We start from the raw sequence: 26,939 nt of genomic DNA on the forward strand, positions 1-26,939 counted from the left end.
AAGGTTTACAGACTGATTCCAACATTTTTGTTTTACTGAAGGGTGCTGCAGTTCTACTCCTACTTTCCAAATTCTGCTCAGTGTGGAGTCTGTGGTGGCGGACCAACAATAGGAGCATGTAGAGCGGTTAGTACTGTCTACACCTAAATGCAACACTTGAACTTGAGTTAATCGTGATCCATTTATTCTTATATATGCTGCAGTAGCTAATTCTCAATAGAAGAGGCCAGTACGCTCCCAGGTGGTCAGTAACTCAAAATATCCACCAGGGGGTGGTCACAGCCTAAGTATTGAGCTAATTGCTGTTAGTCCCAGGTCTTTCACTCTTTCGACCCGAGTTTGTTTATTAGAAATCTGACAATTTTCCATCTGACAATGACACTTTATATAAAGGCAGTCATACAGTTTCATCCACATTACAAGGTGTGTGCATGTGACCATTTTTCATTTGTCTGTGTACAGTGTGTCAGTGCCCTGTGTTGGCCTACTGAGCATCCTTAGAGAGGTAAACTATGAATATTCTCTAATTAGATCTTGACCATTTATCAAGAAATCCTTCATTGCCCTTTTTACTTACACCCTAAAGACATAAATCATCGTGCGGCTTGCTGCAGCAGCGACTGGCTGACTACTAATTGGCCATGCTGCATATTTTGCATGACCACAGGGCTGATGCCTGAACTCATAATCTTTAAATTATCTTTTTCCAGGTATGCAAAGGAAACACATCTTTACCTTTACAATACAAAATGCAAATAAAGATAATAATAATAAGATAAGATCAGTGGTGACATACATGAAAACATAGGTGATTTCTGCCATGAAACCAAAAACTATCTTTTCTTTTAAACATTTGACTCTTGTTTGCCATGGGTCACTTGATCTTAACTTTCTATGGAAACTTTTACATTTCTAACTTTGCATGAGGCCATTCAGAGTGCATAATCATAAGTAGATGTAGAAATATGATCCACCCAAATGTATCATATAATGTGTCAGAGGCAGTGCTGCAGTGAGATGAGTTTAACAGGATTGGAACAAGTTGAATCAAGTCAATCCTGTAGTTGAAGGAATACTTATACCTTTCAATGTTCCTCATCAGTATGTGTTTGTTACTGGTCTAAGATTGGGTGGAGACTCACAAGGGGGCAATGGTCACAAGTAACCCAAACCCCAAACGGTAATGTATGCTGCTTCACTCATTCATTGAAAAGTTGTACAGAATGTGACAATTGTTATTTATTTAAGCAGGGCATTTCTGTCAGCAGTACTGGGCTCAAACTTCGATGTGCCTTTTGGCCACATAGGGGCAGCCTTAAGGTGTCACTGGCTGGTCTGATAACAGTAGGGACACAGAAAAGGGTGCAGACAAGCTATCTTATCAGAAGTAGCCAGCTGCAAATACACAGGTTTTCATGACGTCACTCTGCTTGTGGAAATACATGAACTCCAACTACTGTTCATCTGTGGACAGCACACAGGGAGACACCTAATCAAAGGAAGGGTGCTCTGGGGTGCAGGAGGCTCAGAGCTGTCTCAGATTTAATCACCAAGTGGATGCGCCTTATATTATTTGTCCTATGGAGTGCATTGCTCCTCCTGAGCTAATACTCAGTTAAAGTCAAGTGAAAAAGGGCTAATTTATCAACATTTCTTTTTTGCTTAAATTGAATGTTTTATGGTCAAAGAAAAGCTGTGATAAATTGCATTTCCAGTTAGGCTATATCATATGTAAGGGTTTTCACATGATCTATTACAGCATACTGCATATGCAGGTTCTCACTTGCATATGCATACTGAGAAGTTGCTCTTTTGTAGAGCTAACTCTAGTGTGGTTGAGAAAACATGTCTAAACACACCAGATGTAGTTTTTAGGTCTTGGTAATATTCAAAGGTTCTGAAAAATCACATGTTAAAATCCCTTAAATCAGTCTTTTTGATTTGAAACTAATTGATTTTGCTGTTATTCATTGGCATAAGGTCTACATGAATCCCCTCATACATGTCATGTGATAAGACTCTCTAAACTTCTTAAAGCAGTTGAAAGGTTTCAGGAAACCTACTCTCTGGACCACCTACAGTATGGTACAATAACTCTATCCCCCATATAAGCTATAATGGAACCTGTCACTACTGTTATCTTTAGAGGAAGGTCCACCCTTTTCCTGTTCTGCAGACTGAACAAACAAAAAGTTTTAGTAAACTACAAGAGGGATCATCTCCCACAGATTTTCCAAAATGTATTCATGTCAAGGACACCCACCGCCCCCCGTTTTGTGTGAATCTAATGAGATTGTTTATTGCTGAATATGATTTGATATGGGGCAGCAGAAACGTGTAGGTGTGGAGAGTGAAATCAGTGATCAAATTAGTGAAATAAGTCACCCTTATTACAGTTTCAAATGAGTGACATGACAGTAAAAATGTACTAACTGCTTCTCATTTCGTCCAAGTATAAACCTGTGAGAACTCGACTTTTGACGCGAGTAGTATCGACTGGTGAAGTACGGAGTGAGTGTGAGTGACAAGCCCGCTACCACGGCCGCCCACTCGCAGACAAGCTGGGTGACTCTTAATTGTGTAATGTTCATTGACGAGTCAGCACAATACTGCTGAGACCGCCGAGGCGCACTTAGCCGAGCAGAGCGATGCAATGCTCCCATCGAGGAGAACACAGATGGACAGCCTAGTTCAGCCGCTCGTCGCCCAGTACCTCGCCATGGGATGTCAATCAAAAGAAAACAACCAAAACGAAAGTATAACGTCCGACGAAAAGGGAAAGGAAGATGGGTAAGTCAGATAATGTTTTACTGAATTGTGTCTGGTGTGGTTTTGGCGAAAACGCGCATACTTATTCAACAATTGATTATTTCAGTTATCAGAGCTGTGTTACTGACTGTTAGGTGCCTAGTGGTAAATATACAGGCGTTTCTTAATGTGTGCCTCAAAGGTGCGTTAAAGTGACTTGATGCTACCCAACTACTTTGCGCACAAATGCGCAATAGGTTAACATGTTCTTTAATCTGAATTGTTGTTACTTTCTGACATGCTGCACTTAAACTGCATATGTTTCGAACAAATTCCTTCTTGTTTACTGGTCACTCAACAGTTTAGACTGGATGTCCGCAATCAACCGGTATTTCCCCAAGTTAAAGGAAGGAAATGAGAACAATGAATAGCAAAAATGCAAGGGGGGTTTCTTAAAGCTTAAACACAGTTGTCACAAAACATTGGCTGCTCCAGTGTTTTGTGACAACTACGTAAATCGTTTCATGTGTAATAATCTCTGGTCTCATACGATGATGGTTTGAAACACATGTACATACACATACAGTACCCTACATCCTCATATGCAAATAGAGAAACGCACTTTCATTACAACAAGCCCTCCTGTCCCTCCTCTCTCTCACTCTTATTGTGTTGCTATTTCTCAAGGAGAGTGACTCCAGGATGCAGCTCCAGGTCTAGAGTTTCTCCTCCAGGCCGTCCTCACAGGTTCCACAAGCCCAGCCCGGCCCAGACCGTCCCGGGTAAATCCATGATGTCCCTGGGACACCTCACCAAAGGGGCAAACTGGGAGGAGCTCATCCAAGCCTGTCTGCAGTCCTTCGGTAAGTCCATGCTGGCCTGCCTTGGCACTAGTGTTGAGTTTGACCAGGTGTTTCTGGTCCATGTTTGTGTAACACTGACATCTTACAATTCTTTGGAAGTTTGGTGCTTTTCTGCAGTTCTTGTTTATGATATTGAGAAACAATAAGATGGTAAGCTCAAAAACAGGAAAAACTGAACCTTAGTTTAAGTGACATCACATACTGTTGTAATTTCCCAGAAGTGTCTGTTGTTCCCACTGCCTTTCCTGGCATTTTGCTGCAAATCTCCAACATGTTTGGGCAGGCCTCTAAACAAAAGGTGTGGCAAGCATTGCATTTGAAAGTGAAGTGGATCTTAACACATCTGCATTTATTTTTATTTTATGTAGGATTTTATGTTTTGAAGATGAAATCAGTCCTATTGATGCTTGAGAGTCTGATTTTGTGTAGGGTTTTTTTTTTTGCTTCATGTGAAAATGTAGATGAAAATAGTATTTGATGATTGCTTGTATTATAACTTCTTATGTTTCTGCAATTGTAGACTGCACTGTCAATTAATATTTTATTGTATGCAAGATATATAGAGAGTTTCTTAAATGGAAAAAAGAACAGCAGTGATTGAGTAGGCTGTTGTTTGATCAATCAAGCAAAGATCATTGGCTTCATCAAGTTGTCTGGAGTGCTCTCAGAGTTACTGTGATTGCGTCTCTGAAGAGACAAGCTTTCAAATTGCTGTTGCCTGGTTACACAAATGGAGCAAGAGCAATGGAGAGGTGTTACAATAGGCTGCACATACAATGACATCCCATAACTACATTTATCTGTGGAGAGGAGGAACCAGGCAGTAATGACAGCATGCTGCTCATTTCAGATTCACAAAGGAAATAGAATTAATCAGAAGAAGAGTTAAGGAACCCTATAGTACAGTATCATGCATGGCTCTGACCACTTGTTCAAAAAAGTCATTTCATTGTCACTATGCAAAAGAGATCCATATGCTCAAGATGGTATCTCACTGAGTGCAGTGTGTTATGACTGGGGCTTTCCTTGAACAGCTTCTCCTGATAAAATGGAGCAGTCCTGCTCCTCCTGGCCCACATCACAGGCGAACCCCTAAGGTCCACGAATCCTGCCACCTTTTCAAATGTGAGAGTGCACGTAACAGCTATTTGAAGGATTACCTGATGGCAGCTTCAAGCCTGGCTGAGCTGAAAGGTCAGCTTCCCTAACAGTGGTCCTCAGATGCTGAACAGCCTTTGAAATGTAGAGCACTATGAGGTGCGGATCAATGGCTGTTGACATCATCACTCTCTCTAGACCACACTGCACTGGGCTGCGCCGCATGCTCTGAACATGCCAGGTGTCTAATTCATATATATTTTGTTTTTTTATATGTGTTACAATTCATTTACATTTATACAGGTTTACATTTTTTATTAGATACCATTTATAAAATATGTAAGACATCAAACAATATGATTCTTACAGTGAGAACTTTCTCAGTGAGAAATTTTCTATTGGCTATGAAGAAAGCCCTCAACCTCAAGCAGTGGCTCCCTACCTCTGTCAGATGAACCTCCACAGCTGTGTCAGATGAACTCAAGTACCCTTTCATCGACACCACCCATCATGTTCCAAATGTGTTCATTTGAATTGATTTTAATGGGATATTATTAATTATTAATGATATAAAAGTGGATAGACTAGTGGATGTTTCAATATTTTATTTATACATTTATACTCTAGTCTGTTGAATGTTTGCATTCATGCTACTACCACTTGAGTGGCTGAAGCTCAACATTTCAACCATTTAACCATTACTTATAGCTAACTATTTCAACCATTTATGCTTTACTTTGAGCTATTTTAACCACTTATCCATTACTCTTAACTGTTACAACTGTTTATCTATCACTTTTAGCTATCTATTTTAATAATGTATCCATCTATTTTGACAATTTATCCACTGCTTTTAGCTAACTGTTTCAACTTCTTTGCTTGCTTGCTAACTAGTTTTGATGTACAACCTGGCAACTGCAGAGGTACTTCCTGGGGTACAAGTACCCCTGATTGGGAATCACTGCTCTAAAATATAAATTCAAACATAGTCCATAAAGTGACAGTATGTCCTGATTACTATGGAGATGTTTGTTCAGAGTACAGAGAGAGCCTTGGATTCCTCTAAAACAAAGAGACCATCCAGTCTGATAGGCTCTGTCAAAACAAGGAAAAGCGACCCGCCGGTTTGGAGCAGCTGATGAATATCTAAGATAACCTTAAAAGTGTGCTAGACGCTGCATGCTCTCGGTAGTGTTTATCACCATACAGTATCATATAGTTCCAGTGTAGCCAGTAGGTGATTTGTTAATTTTTAACAGGGGGGCTTTTCCCCGGCTTTGTTTTATTAAAAAATAACAAGTGAGAACTGGCCTCTGGCATGCTGCTGCCGCACTTTCTCTTTCCCCCATCTGCTGTAGAGAATATAGATAAATTGTTGAGAATTCTTAAATTTTGATTGAGTGTTTCTAATTTTACCGGCGCAGCTTTTCTAGCCTTTACAGCACTAGTTTAGTGGGCTGCTAGTCGAGTCAGTGAGTGTGTTACACACACACACAGGAAGAGTTAAGTTGGAGAAATAATTTCACATGGCATGCTCTAAAAATAGAAAATAAGACAGCGGAAACAGAGCTTTTAATCAGGAATGGGCACTCTTAGATGTTCAATATTCCCACAGGAAGTTCAAGACCAGTGTGTCTCATATGTTCCGAGATTCTGGCGATTATTAAAAGTGGCAATGTGAAACGCCACTACATGACACAGAGCATCTTTTGAGCAAGTTAACAAGGGGGATGGATTTTGGTCGATTTGCTAACAAAGGGGATGGCATCACCCTCAAATCGCCTACTGAGTATAGTGGGCGGCAGCTTTCCTAATTTTCCAGTCAGGAACAGACAGTTCAGAGGGGATTTCCTCTTGCAATTAACCCTGCACAGGGAGGGTTAGTGGTTGGAAAGTTGTGAAAAAAAGGATGGAGCAATTGTTTACCTAATGGAGAGTCATGACCTATTGTGCATTTGCCATAGGTCTGAATTTGGCGGATTCACACCCGATTGTTACCAGATTGTGAACTAAAACCTGAGTACAAATTGCTAATTTTAATAAAACAGGCTGAGTTTAGCTCATTTGTCAAAAAGATGTGAGTGAGCATTGCTTCATATACATATGTCTTAACTGCATCAAAGTGTTGCTACTTTACCAGCCATGTCATTTTGAATATTAGACGTTGTTTCACTTGTCTCTTTTACTCTCTTATTGACTTGACTGGTGAGGTCATTGAAATTCACTGGGTTTAGCTGTTAGTGGCTGCGTGTTACAAACAGAAACACACCCCATGCAGGATATGAGGGCTGGATTAGTCAGTTGCAGCGGGAGTGGTGAGTTGCTTACAGATAACAAAGATTAGAAAACATGTTGCCATGGCGCCCAAGGTATTTCCAAGGTGATATGGTTTAAAAATGGGTCCACAGACACCTGATGTCCTTCATGGTGTTAAGATACTGGTAAAGCATAAAGTAAAATAATAATGAGCTTGAGAATTCACAGATGTTGTTCTTCAAATTTTCAGCACAATGTGTTCATTCTCTACAGATTGTAGGAGGAAGATGTGAACAGCCTAAAATGTCCCACAATATATAAATAATATTTTCAAAGACTCAATTAAATGTTCTTCCTCTTTAAGTCACCCACCTAGTCACTGTATGTAACAGTGGTTTTAAGTTTCACAAAAGATAAGTGGTGTGCTGCTTTGCTTAAGTGTGCAGGAAAATGCATTTTCTGCAATTATAGGTCAGATCTGACATTGTGGCATTATGCAGTATTTTGTACACATGTAGTATAATTTTTTAAAGTGGTTGACAAGAACTTTTCTTACTCTGTGGGTCTCAAGATGTTGGTTGTAGTGTAGCGTAAGACAACCAAGATAAGGAAAGGTGGTCTGGTCACAAAGAGAGGAAGTGACATATATATGTAGGGAAAAAAGGAAGTGAAAAAGGTTGTGAGACAAGCTGACTGCAGAGGTTCACACAATCCTAGAAAAGGCAAATCTTCAGAAACATGGTCTGTGAAATGTATTACAGTGTATGCTTAACCTAATGCTTATGGTTTTCACAGGTAATTTGAGGTTATTCAGTGTTAAGGAACAGTTTTATCTTTCTGTGCTTGTCCTCAACCTGGTGCAGAATCTAATCCATTGGTTTATTTGCAAAGTGCATTCCGTCCATCGTCACAAATTAATTCATCCCAAAAATAGTAATTAAAAGATAAGGCTGTGATATTCTATATTTTTCTTATTATCAAATCTCATGAAAAGACCAAAACCACCAATGAACTGATCCACTAACAAATATTGCCAAAATATTTTGTAGTCAAAACCTGATAAACCTCTGTGCCATAGACCCACATTGTTATCCAAAAACACACCAGTGAGCCACAACACACTGGGTGATGGTCCTTCATTATGATGGACATTGGCACTGTAGTTTATTTTGAATCTGTCCCACATACACCATCCTGCTGCTGGAAATACTCACTAGAACAGCAAATGTGGATTAATCCACAGCTGAAAAAAGTCCCAAAGAAAGCACAAATTACTCCTGTTTGAGTAATGTTTGCTAAAAACTACAGTGCCAAGCTGTTTTAGTAATATTTTTTTGTAATTATTTATCATTTTTGAAAATCAAACTATATATCTGGGACCTATTTTTAAAGATTTACAAACCAAGATAGAGACAAGAGACAAGATAGAGAAGTCAGAAAGTATTGACAGATGGCCTAACACATTGTTGGTTTTGGCATTTTTCATGGGAAAATGTTTTGGTCCAAATTAAGCCTACTGTAAGAAGGACACTTTTCCACATGAAGCTCTTGAATCCCACTTTATCCGGTTTACTTTGTGAAGGTGTAGCGATGAGGGATAGGATGTAAAGTTAAACACACACGCACTGATTCTGTTTTGTTTTTTTAAACTTAGCGGATACCACCTAAATAAGGGAAATTGTGTCACTGATGCAACTTTTATTTTAAGGGGATGACATGTTATCTCGAAACATGTCATGTCATACAGTTCCATGTGGAGAATTTTTTTTTTTTTCTCCACTTTGTAGCAATGAGGGTAAACTCAAGTGTGTGCATGTTGTCTTGCAGACTCGGATGGTTGTGTATGTGGGAGCAGCCACCTGTTGAACATCAGCCTGACCATGCACCGTCTCCTCATCTCCTCCAGTGATCTGCTGGACAAACTCATCACTCTATATCCTTCAACAGTCCGACATAAAGCTATAACCGCTGTCACAACACAGCCGATGATTCAAACTGGCTGTATTGGCCAATTTTGAGAACCAACATGGGATCAGATCAATGACTCTGCTGTGCTGTGTGCTGCTTTCCTGTGGTTGTCAACAGCAACAGGCAGTCAAGCTTGTACTTGGCTTACAATGCAGCTTGTAGCTGTCAGTGTAAAATGCGATAGGCAAGTGGCAGTTTGTGTTTATGCCTACTGTCAGTTGCTGTAGCCGTTTTAAATCTATGGCTGTGTAAATTTCCTTCACTCTGGGCCCTGTATCCCATGCATTCAAAAACAGGGAGTCTATTACCATCGTGCATTTGGTCTCTTTCAAAATGATTGATTCTGTCGCTTTCATTTTTCGCACTTTACAGCTAGAAAAAAAAGCATGTTTTTTTTTTTTTGTAGTGTCTCGTGAATTGAGTGGAGCGCCTGTAATCTACGCTTTTACACCATTAAGGAAACAGCAGTGGCGTCACAAAGCCTCTCAGAGGAGCATACTGGCCTGGCGAGCAGCCTTGGGGTTTCACGTGTTAATTACCTCTGCCTCTTTCACATGCAAGTCCTCTTCAACTATATAAAAACACAGACACTCTATTGCTTAAAGAGGCCCCCTCTTACATGTACCCACATCAGAGTGTGCAATGCCAAATGCCCCTCTGCTATTTTTAACCCTCTCGTTCTGAGCCAAAGACTCAAAAGGATACATCAAATAAATTCAGTGTGTGGGTTAGCATCAGGGAAAAGATACAGGGGCCATTAACAGCCTTCATCACAGTCTGGCCTTGTGATTGCGTGGGCAGTTCTTGTGCTCCCATGACGTAATTAGCCTTTTTATGTGCCAATTGAGAGCTATAGTGTCTGTCTGTTTATAGAAGCTGCTTCTTATAAGAAGGAAATGCTTTTGTGTGTACTGTATAGTGTGTTTGTGGTCAACATGTGCAAATGGAGTGCAGAGCGACCATCGTAATAAATAATTACAAGACACTGATTAAAACATCTTTAGCATCCTACCAGTAAACAATGCACTTTACTCAACAGTTGTTCTACAGTATGTGAGGCATTGATTGTGTGTTTTCTTTGTACATTTTGTTATTCACTAACTTCTGTATGCCAGAATGATTCAGTGATGCTCATCAGAGTTTTGCTTCATGCAGTTGCTTCCTCCCACATTACCAAATGCCACTTCTGTTCTTATTTTTGTTTAGTTGCGGTAGTTTTTTATTAATGAGTTGTTTGTACGGAAGCAACTCTGCAGCTGGATCAACCATATGTTCATTATTTACTCAAAACACACCTGTCCTGAACAGTGTCGAAGATCAGCAGATTTACTGACAAGCTGTTTTCCCCTAAACAAAAGTGTTGCTAAGCCTGAGACACTACTGACTCCTGATGTGAATCCCAGCTTGAACTTTCAGACAATAAAACCACACTTTACTCAGGTTAATAATCCCGATCAGTCAACATTAACTCCTTAACCAAAGCCCTTACATTTAAACTAGCGCTGGACAATGAGCAGCCGGCAGAGTGCCAGAGAATATGCTACTTCATCAGGTCAGTTTAACACACAGACGCATTTTAAGAGTCGAACTTTAATTGTATGTATGTTCTGTATCAGTCACATGGTATCATCTCTGACCTCCAGGCATTGGATCCAGGAATTCTGGATGATGTTCCGGTTGCACCACAGCTTGTCAGACAGCCTGGACCAGTTCCGGGAGCTGATCAGAGAGCAGGGACAGGAGCATCTTTGCTCTCTCCTAGAGACCAAATGGATGTAAGTGTTAATCTCTGACCAGCTGGCAACTGAGACATAAGGCCTACATGACTCTCAGTTGTTTGTTCAGTCATGGAAGATACTGAAATCAGTCACGATCAAGAATACAGAACACAGACTGTGAACAACATAACTTTGAGACTGCTAATGTAGCTTCAAAGTTACATTAAATGTGTGTTTGTTTTCACACTGTTTGACATCATATATACAGTATGTTTGTGTCTTCTTGTTCCAGTATGTTATTTAAATTACAATATGTCACACTTGACTAGTTATTAGGTATTAAGTGAAATATTATGCAATAATATACAAATCTGGGGCTTATTTTCTCAATTAATCAGTTGGTCTATAAAATGTCAGAAAATGTCACAATTTCCCAGAGCCCAAGGCATCATCTTCAGATGTCTTGTTTTGTCTGACTAACAGCCCCAAACCCAAAGATATTAAATTTAGTATCTTAGAAGACTACAAAAACCAGCAAATATTCACTGAAATTTTGGTTAAAAATTATTTTAATAGAAAAATTGAAACAATTATCAAAATTGTTGCCAATTAATTTTCATTAATTTTCATTTCAGCCCTTTTCAAATCCAAACTGTACAATTTATGACTGCAACAATATATCAAAAGGATTTTTCATCATTTAATATCAATGCGAAGTTTACATGTAATTCAGTGTGTGGAAGTGTTTGCATCTCGACTAGAATTTAAAATAATGAGCAATATCTGGCCACATTAACGTAAGTCTGTACTGATTGACACAACAATGTCTAAAGCTGTCATTTTCCAGTTCATGAAGTCAATGCTATCACTTAACCTTTGCCGATTGTAAATGTGGTCATGTTATGTTCCATGTTGTGCCCTAGAAATGAACGGGACTGGTCGTGGAAGGCCAGCCAGAAGATCAAAGCTAACAGCAGTAAAAAGAGGAAGGTCTCTCTTCTTTTTGATCACCTGGAGCCCATTGAGCTGGCTGAACATCTCACCTACCTGGAATTTAAGTCCTTCTGCAGGATATCAGTGAGCATTCACACAAAAGACTATTCAAGTGTATATAGGTTATCTTTAGCACACTGATGATTTGTTTATTTGACATGCAACTAAAACCATTAGGTGTTTCCTCCCTGGGGGAAATGCCTTGTAGTTTCCGTGCAGCACTTTTATGCTCGTCTCTCTGCTCTCTCTCTGCTAGTTTGTAGACTATCAGAATTACATTCGCAACTGCTGCATGAAGGACATCCCTGTGATGGAGCGTTCCATCGCCCTGTGTAATGGTATCTCCCAGTGGGTTCAGCTGATGGTGCTGAGCAGGCCAACGGCTCAGCTGAGAGCTGAGGTTTTCACCAAGTTTATCCACGTGGCCCAGGTAGTGGTTTAATCAACCCCTCACTACCACTCTCACAGTTTCTGTTCCTGCTTTAGCAAAAAAGAAAAATGGAACTCCATTTGACACATTTCCTCTTTGCTTGCATCTATGTGCTATTGTTCACACACCTTATCTAACTAATGACAGTCTATTGTCACTACTCTGAAAAACACTATAGATGCCACATAATTGGCAGTTGCATAATGCATATTCACAGAGAGCAGGTAATGATTCTCAAGAGCTCTGCTGCAGGCTTTTAGCATATCCAAGATTTTACCAATAAAAAAATATTAACTGAATTCAAGCTAATGGAGTCATCAAGAGGAACAGTAGACACTGAGGAGTTTGTGGAAGTGGAAAAGAGAGAAATGACTCGTGAGTGTAGCTGCTGATCAGACCTTGCTTGTTAAAACCACCTCCAATGTGCTGCCGCATGCTGCCTGCTGAGAAGTGATGTGTTGGCTTCAGGGAGCCGTCAGGCAATGTTGTATTCCGGAGGACCTCTTGCACTGCAACACTAATGCACCAGTCTGCTGCTGCTCAGTGCTGTCAACCTCAAAACCCACGGGTGTGGAAACGAATTTCACACCATAATGCTCCAGTGACAGCATGAATTACAGAACTGAAAAGAGAGGGAAAAGGCACTTCCAAAAAAGAGTGAGATATCAGAGTGCGGAAAGAAAAAGCCAACAATATAAGTGGCTTATGTAACTGCAGTGTTGAGGATTATATAACCAGGGCTACCTGGAACAAGTTTAATTGTGCGTGTTTATATGTGTGTGTGTGTGGATGGAATGATATGTGTGCTTTTTTTGTGTGTGTCCACCAGAGTCTACATCTTATGCACAATTACAACACACTAATGGCAGTGGTGGGAGGGCTGTGTCACAGCTCGATCTCCAGACTGAAGGACACCACCTCACATGTACCCAGTGAGGTCATCAAGGTAAATGACATAATCAGATCCAGCTGATAATAGAGCCAAAACATCCTCACATTAATCGTTACAAAAATTCTATTCACTCCCCAGGTACTGAACGAGATGACTGACCTGCTGTCCTCCTGCAGAAACTACGACAACTATAGACAAGCTTACAACAGGTGTACAGGTTTTAAAATCCCTATCCTGGGAGTCCACCTCAAAGACCTGATTTCGGTCAATGAGGCCATGTCAGACTATGTGGAAGACAACAAGGTGAATGTCCAGAAGCTCCAGGCACTCTACAGCCACATTAATGAGCTGATCCAGCTCCAGCAGATTCCTCCCAGGCTGGACGCTAACAAGGACCTGGTCCATCTGTTAACGGTAATGCACGCTTTAGTGCAACTTTGCATTTAGATTATTTTTTTATTATTATGTTTTCCAATAGATAAACAACATAATGCAACATATTACATATTACACATATTACACACATATTACAAAACAAGGGGAACAAAACAAATGTGGGCACACAGAGTAATTAACCTAAGTAACGACAAAGTATAAATAAAAAAACATTAATGAAGTAGCACATTTTCATTTAAAAAGGTAGGAATAAATATTTTCATTCCATTATGTTTCTTTCTTTATATACCTTTTAAAAATTGAGACCAGACTTCATAAAACTTCCCTTGGTAATTATTAGTCCTTGGATTAAAGATTAAAAAGAGGCAATGTCTGTCATTAACTTTAACCATTCATCAAAAACAGGCTTTGTCTGACTCCTCCAAAGGGTGGAGAGCAATCCTAAGAGTGCCAATAAAACCTGCCAATGGAAGTCCAAATGTTTATTTGGATATACCTGGTGGTAGGAGAGACCTGTCTCCTAATAAGCACAACTGGGGAGATTCTGGCAATGGTTTATGCAACCACTCTCCAATACTTACTTGTTTACAGAAAGGAGAAACAAAAGAAAAATCCCACAGGAATCCCCAAATTCCCTTTGACACCTCCAACAGTAATTGTTATCCATGAGTCCCATTCTTTGAAGTTTATTTGGTGTATAATAATACATGTGTATAATTTTGATGTGTAAATTTGCCCACTGCATCTCTGACTTGACCACCCGGCATCAGCCACTATGTGTTTCCATATATCCTCTTCTATGTTTGAATTAAGATCTCTCATTTAGATTCTTTTAAAATTGTTACGTAGCTTGATGTGATTCACTAGATTGTATTGAATGCAAGCACAGATGCAAATGAGCATGTGGATCGTCCACGCTTGTGTGGGTGTGATGAGAGTCTATGATCTACGAGTGTGTGGGTGACAAAATGAGTGTGAATGAGAGTGAGTTCAGATTGCTGTATTGTTGTGCTATCTGTGTGAGGTGCTTTAATCGTACTTGAACGGCAACATGCCCATGAAGAGATAATAGTTACCCTGTGACCTAATTTTGCCCTCATCAAAACATGTTTCAAGGAGAAAAATGTAGATATACAGAGAGCTCTTTCTCTTTGTTTACCTCCCATGTGTTGACATGTGTTCTCTCACTCCCTACAGCTGTCCTTGGACCTTTACTACTCTGAGGATGAGATTTATGAACTGTCTTATGCCAGGGAACCCAGGAACTGTAAAGCACCTGTGAGTGATAGAAGCAGAGACACTTTATGTTAACAACTGTTTAACAGCTGGCTTTAAAGCAATAGTTCAACATTTTAGGAAATAGGCTCATTTGCTTTCTTGCTGAGAGTTAAATGAAAAGATACCAAGATACCACTCTCATATCTGTATGCTAAATATGAAGCCAAAGCCAGTAGCTGGTTAGCTCAGCTTATGATATATATATCATATATTAGTGCAATAGTATTGCGCAGATAATATTTTACATGATTATCTGCCTGCCTAGGCTTGTTTTTTTAATGACTGATTCATTTTCTATCAGCCAGCTACCCCCTCTAGACCTCCAGTGGTTGTGGACTGGGCATCAGGAGTTGCTCCTAAACCCGACCCCCGAACCATCAGCAAACATGTACAGAGAATGGTGGACGTAAGTGCTTCCTTTTTCAAGTGTAGCCTCCGCATAGCTACTCAGCAATGCTGTTATATAACCATAATCATTTATTTTAACTATTCTTCTGGATGCTGCCATTTTGACAGCCTGCTCTTGCAGCTATTGTTCACTAATAGTCAAGCAACAATGGTGTTTGCCTCTTGTCTTTCACAGTCCGTCTTTAAGAACTACGATCACGACGAGAACGGCTTCATTTCTCAAGGGGAATTTGAGAAAATTGCTGCTAGCTTTCCTTTTTCCTTCTGTGTCATGGACAAAGAGAAGTGAGTGTTTGACAGGTCACACACTCGCTCCGAGCTCATTTTGTGACTTCAGAAGAGAGGGATAAAAAGTGGTATTTGTAGTGATGAGTGTAGCAACAGGAAACAGTAATAGCTGCAGAACTAACCATAACCCACGACACATTCACTGTTTTATTTCTCATGTACTTCCAGTGCTACATGATACTCACAACTCACAGAAGAGAATGTGATTTCTCATTTAGACCTAATTTAAACATGTGTTCACAACACTGTTATCACATTACACAATAACAAAGTGGCATAGTGTATAGTAACACATGGGGCAGATGAGTGGGTGCAGTAATAAATAAATCGGGTCAGACATCAAAGTATGAAGTTAAGATCTGTCAAATATCTGTCACAATGTTTATTGCCCATGTATAGTGGATCATTTACAGCACCATTTCCTGTGTTAAATGATGCTGTATATGTTGTGGTTGTCCAGGGAAGGCCTCATCAGCAGAGAGGAGATCACAGCCTATTTCATGCGGGCCAGTGTCATCTGCTCCAAACTAGGTCTTGGCTTTGTCCACAACTTCCAGGAGACCACTTACATGAAACCCACCTTCTGTGACAACTGCTCAGGATTTGTAAGTCACCACACAAACTCAAGCATGAAGGTGTATGATGAAATATAGAAACTGCTTTACTGCCACGGTCTACAAATTCTCCAACAATACAGGCTTTTGCTTGTTGATATTCAGTGATGTTTTTCTCCATATTCTTCTTCACAGTTGTGGGGTGTCATCAAGCAAGGCTACAGATGCAAAGGTAGGCGCTCTATCTTGTGCAACTTTGGCATGTCTATCTTTGGCCAAATGTAAGTACCATGCTTAAAAATGAGGAGAGGTACACACAGTGAGGAGCAGGTAAAGTGAAGCTATCTTAGGAAGGTGTAGTGTGGTTTTCTGTGTTGCACACAGCTAGCTGAACCTTGCAGCACATGAAAAAAAACGAGTCTGCAGCCAGAACCACAGTTTTTCCCCCTCCCCCGTCCCTCAAAAGATCTGAGAGCTATTTGTTTGCCTGACAGTAAGCATGCAAAGCTCTGAGAGTTGCATTTGCAGAACAGATAGTGTTCAAAGAAAAGTCAGTTTGTCAATGTTAGACTAGACGCTAGTTCCTGTTCTGACATGTTGTGCATTCTTTTGAATTGCTCAGACTGCGGGATGAACTGCCACAAGCTGTGCAAGGACCAGGTGGCGTTTGAGTGCAAGAAGAACACCAAAATGACCAACGCCATAGACAGTCCGACAACGAGCTCCACGTCTGTCACCATGGGCACCTCAGAGGGTGGGTTTGGGTGATGGGGTTCATTACCAGCATAAACAGTCCATTGATACACACGCACACAGTGTTATTCCTCACACAGTCACAACAAACATATCTCTCTTACACGAGTTCCCACAGATGCACACTCTCACCTGAAGTATGTAGACAATAACATGTATGTAACATGGCAGCAATCAGTACGTCCCTATGACATGTGCCCTCTGGTGGCTGAGACTTTTTAAGGCATGTGTTCAACTAAGCAGTTATTTCCTGTAATCACTGCCTGCCACACTGTACAGAAAACAATAAAAGTCAGAATTTACATGATTTCACTTAAGTTTGCGGCAGCTGAAAGAAAACAACTCTAGAGCGCAGGGTCTATTGTCAGGGTGATTTCCCTCCAGCTGTCATTAGGAACTGTTTCACTTACAGTAATACTGAAGCTACCCACCTGCTGTGAGAAAGTTGCTATATTCAGAACAGAAGAACTTTCAAGAAGACACATCTTAAAAACACGGGGGCTATATTAACACAGCCCCTCTTCAAATGAGTCTTAATGACGTGCTATTTTGTCATATGGTTTGTTTGGCTTGAGTTTCGTTGCATACTGCATTGAGTCATTTTGTTTTGTGGTTGTTGCTTGGATCTAGTGAGCTCATTCTCCTTTAAGACATGGCTGTGATAAAAGGCTGAAAAGTCTCAAGTCAAGTCCACCATGATTAACAATCCACATTTTCCATTTGTCTCATTTTAAATAATTACTAGTAATGCCCCACTTTCCAGGTTCAGAGGAGTGCCCTTTCCCCTACCCGCCAGATGACAGCAAAGACTGGAGGCCAGACTCCCCGGTCACCTCCCATTCGAGGCCTCGGAAGGTCCATAGTGGCACCCAGACAGAGGGACCCCAACTTTCCTCTGCATCCCCTGAGGCCAGCCGCCTTAAGCCTTCTCTGCTGGTCCCAGCAGCACCCACCATCACCGCGTGTCCCAGCCCGGTGCCCCAGAGAAAACAGCGATACTGTGCCAAATGGGAAAACAGAGCGTCTGTTGTGCCAAAGGAGCCAGAGGGTGAGAGCAAACCCACCTATGAATCTCTGGAGTTAGTGAGTATCAGGACCACTTTTCCTCCTTATGCACAGTACTTAAATGCACCACAGTTACTGTACATCATACAAATGTTCTGTCTTTCTCAGGACAACCTGAGGCTCCAGAAAGCCAACGAGACACTACGTAGGAAGCTGAAGGAGGCAGAGCGGGAGATAGAGATACTAAAGACACTGCTGAGGAGGCACGCTCTCCACCCTGTGGAGGAGGACTCCTCCTCCTAGACACATACACACACTGGAATTCCTCCAGGGAGACTGGTGCTGCCCCCGTATGGCAGCATGTATAAATCTGGTTCCAATGTTTAACTTATTGGTCATGAACAATGCAAGTAATTTATCAGTATAACAATACCCAGGCAATTTGGCATCACATGGTATAAAGTGAGATACAATGCACATAGCCAGTGGTTTAAAGCTAATACACAGTCAATCAAAAAAAGCCAATCAGTATGTCACCAATAATGAGATTAAGGACATTTCTGAGGTGTGTATGGATTTTTTTAAAGCAGCTACAGTGCACAGTACAGAAAATACAGTAAACGGGCTAAAAAGGCTGTAGTGGTATATTTAAAGAAGTTTTAAGTGAGCAGAAGGAGCCCCTTTACTGTAATTGTACTGTTCACAGAGGAATGAAAGTCGTTGCAATGAGCATTACTCACTTTATGTAGTGAACCATTAAGAGTAGTTGAATGGAGTTTCCTGTGTTAAAGGTATATAAACATAACACATTACTGAATGAAGGAGTGCAGTATTTTAGAGTGAAAATAGAGCAGAAGGTGTTTGATCAATTCCTGATCAATAATGAGACTAGCTTTTTATGTTAAACATAAAATGGAAATCAGATGCTGCAGTAAAATTTATGCAGCAAAACAGTTTTCTAAAACAAAAAGTTGATGGTGTATTTGACAGGTGCATTATTATCATTGTTATTAATGACGAAGGCCCTCAGCAGCAGAAGAATGAATGTTGGAGCCCTCAGATGTACAGAACTGTTGTTGCTCTGCATCATTGTCCCTGTTCATGTCAAGATCAGTGCTTCTGTTAATATTTATTGTCTCAAACACTACACGGTTCATATAGAGAGTGACTTAAATGAACATTTTGTACATTATGCTGGTACTTTCAGTGAATTATTTATGCTTGTGTGTATTGGCATCATATTGATACTTGTTATCTTTATTGTGCAGCCTTGTCATTGTATTATTGTGTGGTCCATTGCAGCAGTGTTGTGCTGTGAATGGGAGTCAAGATACATGTGTTTGTAATGTGCTGTAAATACAGTATATACAGTGCCATCTTAATTAAGTCAAGGTTCATCCTTTCTCTCAGTATTGTTCTCTTATAATAAATACTGTACATTCTATATAAAATCATTACGTGTGTTACTCAGTTTGACCACCGGGGGTCACTAAAGCCTCATAATATTTCTTCAGCTTCTTGATTATTGGCATCTAGTTTTCAGAATCTTGGGGACTTTTGCTATAAATGTTGCACTCTAATTAGCTATCTATGTGTTTCAAATTAAAGCACATAAAACATCACAATCAGATAATTGTCTCAAATAGGTTGTGGTTAACTTAAATAAGTTAAAAAACATAAAAAATACATTGTAAGCTAAAAGATGAGGAAAGCTGAGTTTCATAAGGGGGGAAAAAACAAAGATAGACCTGCAGTTAAGAGCCATCATCAGTAAATTGTTCTGCATATATCTGTAAAATAGTGGAATGATGGATTTGTGAGACATAAACCTTTAAATAGGTGGTGCCACTCTGTTGTGTGGAGACTGTGTCAATCTGCCCTGTCCCCTAGGCTTTGCTGCTGGTAATGAGTCCAGCTCCACAGTTAATGTTTGCCTGTAGATAATGAGAGGGCAACTGTCTGCTGTTGGAGAAGCAGAGATTCAAACCAAGTACCGAATCCTTCAGCTTTCTTTAAGCAATACTGCAAACAGCAGGTGATTCTATACTGCCATATTCTTGGTGCTGGGATTCAGTGTGTGCATTTCTATAGCGGTAATTCATCCTAAGATTAAGAAAGCCATTTGACTGAAATTATTCTTTATTATTATATCTTAATTTCTTGTAGCTATAATGACTTACCTTGCATTGACTTGGCAGTGAGCAGAGACCCAGTGAAAAAGGAGTCTCTGAGGCATAGCAGCAGCTCCCAAGCCTAGCCTTGGTGACAGCTAATTTACTTCTATTTGAATGTGACACCCAGCTGCAAGGGAGTAACACCCTAAGTCTTCCAGGCTCCAAGCACACTAATGCTGAATAATTTCCAATATCATGGGTGGCTGAGAGAAAGTGACAGAAAGAGCATGTTTTAAACTCAAGGGACGATGCCCCCAGCAAAGGCTGCTTTCTCAAGGCTGTAACACAAGCTTGAATGGAGAAAGGTATGTAGCCTGACATGTTAGTAGTCATCATAAAGATAAATATATCAGTCTAAAATCCATTTACAAACCCAACAGAGAATGTAAACATAATTAATTGTGGTGCATTTAAGCCTGAAGGAGATTGCACGGCAAATGTAGGCTAACTGATGCAGTGCTTTACTCAGCTCTCCATACATTAAGAGCAAAATATGACACTTCAAAAGTCTGCGTAATTACAGCGCGGAGACAGAGATGATTTATCACCCAGACATCAGTGTACTTGGGGGAATTGGGCCATTGTGAGATACCCATAAGTTAACTAAATCTGCTAAGTCTAATGAACACACTCCAGAACTAATTAGGGAAAGATGTGGAGCATCCCATTATTTCCCCCTGATAGCAGAGTGTGGGACACGGGGAACACAATGAGAACACAACACATTTAACACACGAGCGACGCTCATTTCAAACACGAGGACGAGCCGCCACCACAATGCCTGTAGGATACAGCAACGCCACTGCCGAACTCCTCTCTAACTCCGTTGATTATTAAACTGAGTTCATTAAGTTCTAATGATGGCCAAAGGACCCTTATGGAAGAGCAGAGAGAGAGAAACTGCAGTGGAGGTGGAGGAAAAAGAGAGAAAGACACACATTTTGTGGAAATTTTCTGGAGGTGGTGAAAATTGTGTGAAGCCATGGTGAAATTTTTAATTAACCTTGATGATAGCGGAGGAGTGTAACAGGAGAAGGGCTGCCTGTACAGGAGTTTGCCAAGAGAAACATCATCACTCAGCTTTGTCCCTTTTTGGCCTTTAACAATCATGTAGTTTTAGCTTCATGATACAGACTAAATCCACTTATCAGTTCCTGGTAGATGCAGAATAGAGAGACAAGAGGCAAAGCCTGGAGCTGATACACGGGTAATGAATTTGTGGACAACACTGTTGACTGTGAAAGTACCCACAAAGAAACATCACTTTACATTTTTGGCTCTGAATAAGGCTGTGTACACACATAAAGCAATCTATGGGTCCAGAATTCTATATCCAATGAAGTGGCATCAAAGTATTCTCTTGCTGGCATACCAGACAATGCAACTTTTTTTCCTGTAGTAATGGCTCAGTATTTTTGGCTGCATACAAAGAAGCATACTTAACGACACTCACAGGATGATGCATTTAAAAAGCCAAAAACACATAAGTTATTTAGGTTGTTTTGTGCATGCTGATATAGTAAGACTGCATGTTCCTGTGACTTGTCACAGTATGAATAATCAATAAACATCATGAGAATATAAAACAGAATACAGCTTGGAGTTACATGTTGTTTAGGTAATGTGAGATTTATGTTAATATTCACCAATGCAGCTGTCAAGAGTGGTTTATGATTGATTTTCATTCCCTGCTCCTCAAGGTGTATTTCGGTGGAAATTGGTGGCGGAATAAACAGAAAACCAGTTCTAAATGTTGCAATGGCACTGAAATAAATGCATCGTGTTGGAACACATTTGAGATGAATTGAAGAGCAGATTGTTAGAATGGCTAAGTCTTGTTTCATGTTTTATGTGGTATAAGCCAAGAAGTTGTACATTGTGAAGCTGCCAAATTACATCATAATGTAAATTATTCACGCATGCCAAGAACTGAAGGCTATATGGTATATAACAGAACAAATACTGCAAAGACAGACTGCAGAAAAGGAAGATTTATTGATGAAAAAAGGAAGCAGGCGGGTGAGAAAAAGAAGAAAAAATGGAGAGAGAAAAGCAGATGCTGCAGTGCTGGAGCAATCAGAGCGCCTTCGACAATCAGCAGAACCTTCTGAAACAACACAGTGCCAAGATCAAGGAAAGTGAAGCAAAGCATTGCAGCAAAGGAACAGATATAGAGCGAGGAGGGGAGGAAGTAGGAGGAGGAGAGAGGAGAGACTTCCCCCGGTGAGAATTCCTTATGAAGGTGAGTAACACTGAGCAAATCAAGCACTCGTCTGAGCTGGTCTATATATCTGAACTGTCCACATTCAACATCTCCTTCTGCCAGTCAGTAGGATTTATCCTCTGGGGAGCATAAATATCTGCACTAAATTTCATGACAATCCATCCAATAGTTGTTGAGATATTTAAGTCTGGGCTGACCGACCCGCATTGCCATCCCTGTAGAGCCATTCCGCCAGCATGGCTAAAAACCTGTTCATGACGATGTGTCTTTGTTGACTTTGCAATACGATAAAATTATGTACTATTTCACTTATTGCCAAATCACACAAGGTACAATAAAACAGAGAACATTAACTTTAAATTAATTACTCTTCTCATATTCTTCTTGTTCTGGCAGGACTTTATTGTTTTCCTTGACGCAAGACCTCTACAGCTGCTGCACCTCATTTGCATACACCAGCCTGTAGACAGTTTATTTGCACAGTGTATCTCCAAACAATCAAAGTTTGCTCCAATATGTGCATTCCAGCAGGAGCAGATTCATTGTGGATTTCATAGAAGACAGAAAATAAAAGTTGTCAGGACAAATTTAATAACCGGAGCAATGATGTTTTTCACATTAATACATCGTGCACAGTGTGAAAGCACATAAAATGGATCATCTGCAATAACTGCTGCATGTCCACTGAATGTGTCCCTACAAAAAGTGAAAATACAAATTAAATGTAACACTACTATTAGAGAATGGATACACACTGGCAGCGAGCTTCGTATCATATTCTGTTATACCTCCCTGATGCATTAACTCTCTAATTAGGTCCTAGTTTGGAGTGTGCCAGTATTTCCAGGCTTTTGATTTAACATTTTGACCCAGGAACCTCACTCATCTTGTGATATTCACTTCAGCGCATGGTGTGTTAATGCTACAATCAAACTGAATCATGCTCAAATTCCAGGGCTTCTGAAACAAAATCACCGAACTAGAATTGAGATAATTTGGTAAATAGGGCTTCAGTTTGCCTCAGCAGTGCATCTATGTATAATAATGATAAGTTGTTCATTGCGGCAATAACACAGAGAGAGTGTGAGACTGTCAATTTACTCACACCATCAGTCCCACACCTCTCCATCATGGCTGGCTGAAATAGCCACAGGACTAATGAAGGCCAGCAGGCTGTTTAAGAGTCTGCTAGTTGCTGTTGGTCCACCAGCCTCTATTGCTTTCTCCAATGACCCTATATGGGGACATGTCGTCAGACGTGTACAGCACAGTTTACCTAAAATGCCTGGAGGATACAGTGACATATGTACTTGGCACATCATAATGGCACGAAACCATTGATATCACTTACTGCTCAGTGGTGATATGTCACTTAAAGGTCGAGATGGTTCTATCTTTCCTTCCCCACATCTACTCTATATTCTCTTTGAAGGTCAGATCTCCAGGAGAAAAAGTGGACAGGAGAAGCTGTACAGTCACTGCATGATGAAAAAAAACTGATTGTAATTCGGCACCATCTCTGTTCAAAAACCAGCTGCTGTTATTTTATTGCGTGGCCTTGGAACAGCAGATAAGGCAAACAGAGGTACACTTGTCTAGAGATTTCAAAGAACTATAATGTGTTTAGTGGGTGCTGATTTGTACTGACAGTGTATTAAATTCTCCCAATGAGGTACATGAGCGAAACATTCCTCTGTGTTACTGTCAAACTCACTGGAACTACTTACTATTCAGGAGATCACAGGAGACTTGTATCTTGTATAAACAAGTTAAAGGAATAGTTCAACGTTTTGGGAATTATACTTATACGCTCTCTTGACAAGAGTCAGATGAGAATATGGATACCACATGTCTGTACGGTAAATGTGATGCTACAGCCAGGAGGCGGTTAGCTTAGCTTAGCATAAAGACTGGAAACAGGAGGAAACAACTAACCTGGGTCTGTCCAAATGTGACAAAACACCTGCCTACCAGCACCTCTAAGGCCACTCACATAAGGATATTTTGCTAAATATACTTTTTCCACTACGTTTTGGTCTCTCATCCACACACAAACAGTGTTTTAGGTCACTAAAACAGAGATTTTTTAAAAAGGCCTAAGACTCACTAATTAACACATTATATCTTGTACTAATCTGTACAAAAGGTTTAAAGGTGAAGTTGTGATGTGAAGTCACTGCATCTGTCTCACTCTTGCACATAATCCCCTGTAGCACCACAACTTGTAATTTTTACACTTTAGTAAACTAGCCTGGCCTAGCTCTTACCTTTGGAAAGAAGAAGACTAGCGGGTTCCCGTTTTTTCAGTCTTTATGCTAAGCTAAGCCAGCCTTCTCCTGGCTGTAGTTCGTAGAGACATGAGAGCGGTGTCAATCCTGTCATCTAACTCTTGGCAAGAAAATAAAATGTGTATTTCCCAAAATGTCAAACTCTTTATTTAGGATGGATGCATCATTTGGACATAACAACATTCAGTTTCAGTACAGTATCGTGACTGCTTTTGAATCAACAATACGGCATGAGTCCTGTTTTATTTGTAGACCTATGTCCAACCATTACTTTTCACTGTACTCATCAAGGATCACCTTGCTGATCCCTGGGGTCAGTAACGTGATGTGCGTAAATTAATTTGGGTCAACTTGAGAGAAGTTAAACACATCACACACAACTCTCCACCATCTGTGAGCAGCCAACCCACAGGGAGCGGCCAACTGTTCACATTAATGTGATTTGATGCTTTCCTCCCTGCAGGCGTCCCTGGAGAGTGACCATTAGCATTGTAACCACTTCCTTCAGAACAGGATAATGGGAAGTGAAAGATGGTCCTCTTTTGTTTTTTGATAGTTCAAATTGGAGTAGATTTGATCAACAGACAACACCGAGACATACCTGTACTGCTCATCAGTCATTTATGTGAGATTGCTGCAGCGAGGTAATGATTACGAGTCAGGGAGCCGCTCACAAGGTCTAATCTTTCAATTGACCCACAAGGTCCAGAGACACGACTGACTCCTGACCTTGCCCATGCCTTGCCAACTGCATGAGAGGAGGAAGCCCACAGATAATTTGAGCAGACAGCTCAGACCTGTGCAGCCACAGCTCTTCATTTATACATCACATCGCCTGTGGGAACCTCTCTCCTGGCATGTCAGAAAACCTCAAACATCCCAGTGGAATCAGCGAATGGTGCAATATGCTGCACAAACTGAGGGACAGACCACGTCGACTGAAGTGGTGGGTATTTTAATGAGTAAAGATATGTGGGGTACACGCAATAAAGAGCACACTTCACCCCACTTATACGTACATTCCCATCCGCAGTACTTATTGTTGTTGCCTGGTGAAATTGTACTAGCATGTTCCACAAAACTGTATTTTGAACGTGTTATCTTGGACTTGACTGGCAGTGTGAGAAGTGTTGCAATTACTTGCAAGAGTTCCTTACATATAACATTGGAGTGGAAAGTGGACAAGGAGAGAAGAAACAACAGAAATAATGAGCAAAAACAAGGTCACAATGCAGCCTCCACAGTTCAGCGCATCATTTGAAGAATTCTGTACCCAACACTGGATAGTCACTTTCAAACTACATGCAGTACATCATTAGATAGCTCTCATATGTATATGTGTATATTTTAATAGTCTTTACAACCAACTATGAAGCTACGTTATACTACACTTTAAATACCAGGATTTGTTTTAATTCTGCTTTATTGTTTTATACAAATTATTACCCTTTGAGATGTCTAAACTGTAAATAGATAATACGCTTATTAGTCATCTCATATTGTTGGTCTGAGATCTGGTGTTGTTTAGTTAGTGGTGCAAACACACATATGGACAGTACTATTTGTGAACATCCAGTGAAATATCACATCGGTCATATCTACTGTGGTAAGAGCATGTACTTCTCTACTTGCAAATGCATTTGATATTTTTGCACTAATCTTTTTGTTCCCTTTTTTTACCAAAGCAAATGACAATTTGTCAACAATAAAAAAAAAAATCAAACACTTCCGTTGAAAATGTGTCTCTTCCCTTGGCTGTCTGTGTGTTTTCCTGTTTCTCACATATTTGCTTGCCAACATAACTTGGCGAGCAAGCCTGCAGTTACAGGAACCTTTACATGGAATGGAGCCATTTAGTAGCTTTAATTTTATTATGAGCACTTTCTGATGTAACAATCTGCACAGGTCTTCTGCTTTAAATCTGGATGTATGCACACACACACATATATACCTTATACACCACATACTATATGTCTTTACTATTGGCGTTTAGTGCTAATTAGGAAATGTTTGCATGCTAACACACTAAACCATACACTAAATTAAGATGGTGAACATGGTAAACATTATACCTGGTAAAAAATCTGCATGTTAGCATTGTCATTGTAAGCATGTCAGCATGCTGATGTTAGCATTTAGCTCAAACAACTACAGTTTAAGAACATGCCTCACAGAGAAGCTAGCATGGCTGTAGACTCTTGGTCTTGTAATCTTAAGTAATATACCATAAAACAGTTGATGTAAGACATATTAAAACAGGATCTAATCAAACAGGCAGCTACAGTTTTTATTTAACACTACATCACTCATTCAGCAAATTAAAGAAAAACATGAGCCAACTAAGAGAAGTTTTTATTCTAAATCCAGGCAGTCTTTCAGTCCTTGAAATAAAGGAGGTAGTCCTTGGGTTATCCAGCTATCAATAAAAACATCAGTATCTCACATTAGTTTTTGATTTCTAGCTTGCAAAGTGGAAATTTACATGGAACTTTCTTACTAACAGTTTTCAGTGCCACAGTAAAATAGCATGTCCACCTCTGACTCAAAGTGAGAAATAGGTCATTATGAAATGAATGAGAGATTAAAAAGGACCTGATTAAATCTC

General features: G+C 40.2%; 1 protein-coding gene across 3 annotated transcripts; it reads left to right on the forward strand.

Annotated features, from left to right (window-relative positions):
• Positions 1-1,083: 1,083 nt before the first annotated feature.
• On the forward strand, positions 1,084-19,102 carry LOC122861870 (RAS guanyl-releasing protein 1-like). 3 transcript variants are annotated; one of them, XM_044166883.1, is made up of 17 exons: positions 1,084-2,790; positions 3,436-3,611; positions 8,793-8,898; positions 10,423-10,485; positions 10,577-10,708; positions 11,575-11,728; positions 11,901-12,074; positions 12,904-13,020; positions 13,105-13,380; positions 14,560-14,640; positions 14,942-15,046; positions 15,224-15,333; positions 15,797-15,941; positions 16,086-16,122; positions 16,513-16,644; positions 17,407-17,691; positions 17,817-19,102. In XM_044166883.1, exons 1-17 carry the CDS (start codon positions 2,654-2,656, stop codon positions 17,855-17,857), a joined length of 2,271 nt encoding a protein of 756 aa, XP_044022818.1. In that variant the 5' UTR covers positions 1,084-2,653; the 3' UTR covers positions 17,858-19,102. The 3 variants fall into 3 exon arrangements, with proteins under 3 accessions (XP_044022818.1, XP_044022817.1, XP_044022819.1); XM_044166882.1 differs by having other exon boundaries at positions 1,096-2,790; positions 17,407-17,726; XM_044166884.1 differs by lacking the exons at positions 1,084-2,790; positions 8,793-8,898; positions 10,423-10,485 and having other exon boundaries at positions 3,474-3,611; positions 17,407-17,726.
• Positions 19,103-26,939: the final 7,837 nt, after the last annotated feature.

The sequence above is a fragment of the Siniperca chuatsi genome, linkage group LG15 (assembly GCF_020085105.1).
Source record: "Siniperca chuatsi isolate FFG_IHB_CAS linkage group LG15, ASM2008510v1, whole genome shotgun sequence".
Classification (NCBI taxonomy): Eukaryota; Metazoa; Chordata; class Actinopteri; order Centrarchiformes; family Sinipercidae; genus Siniperca; species Siniperca chuatsi.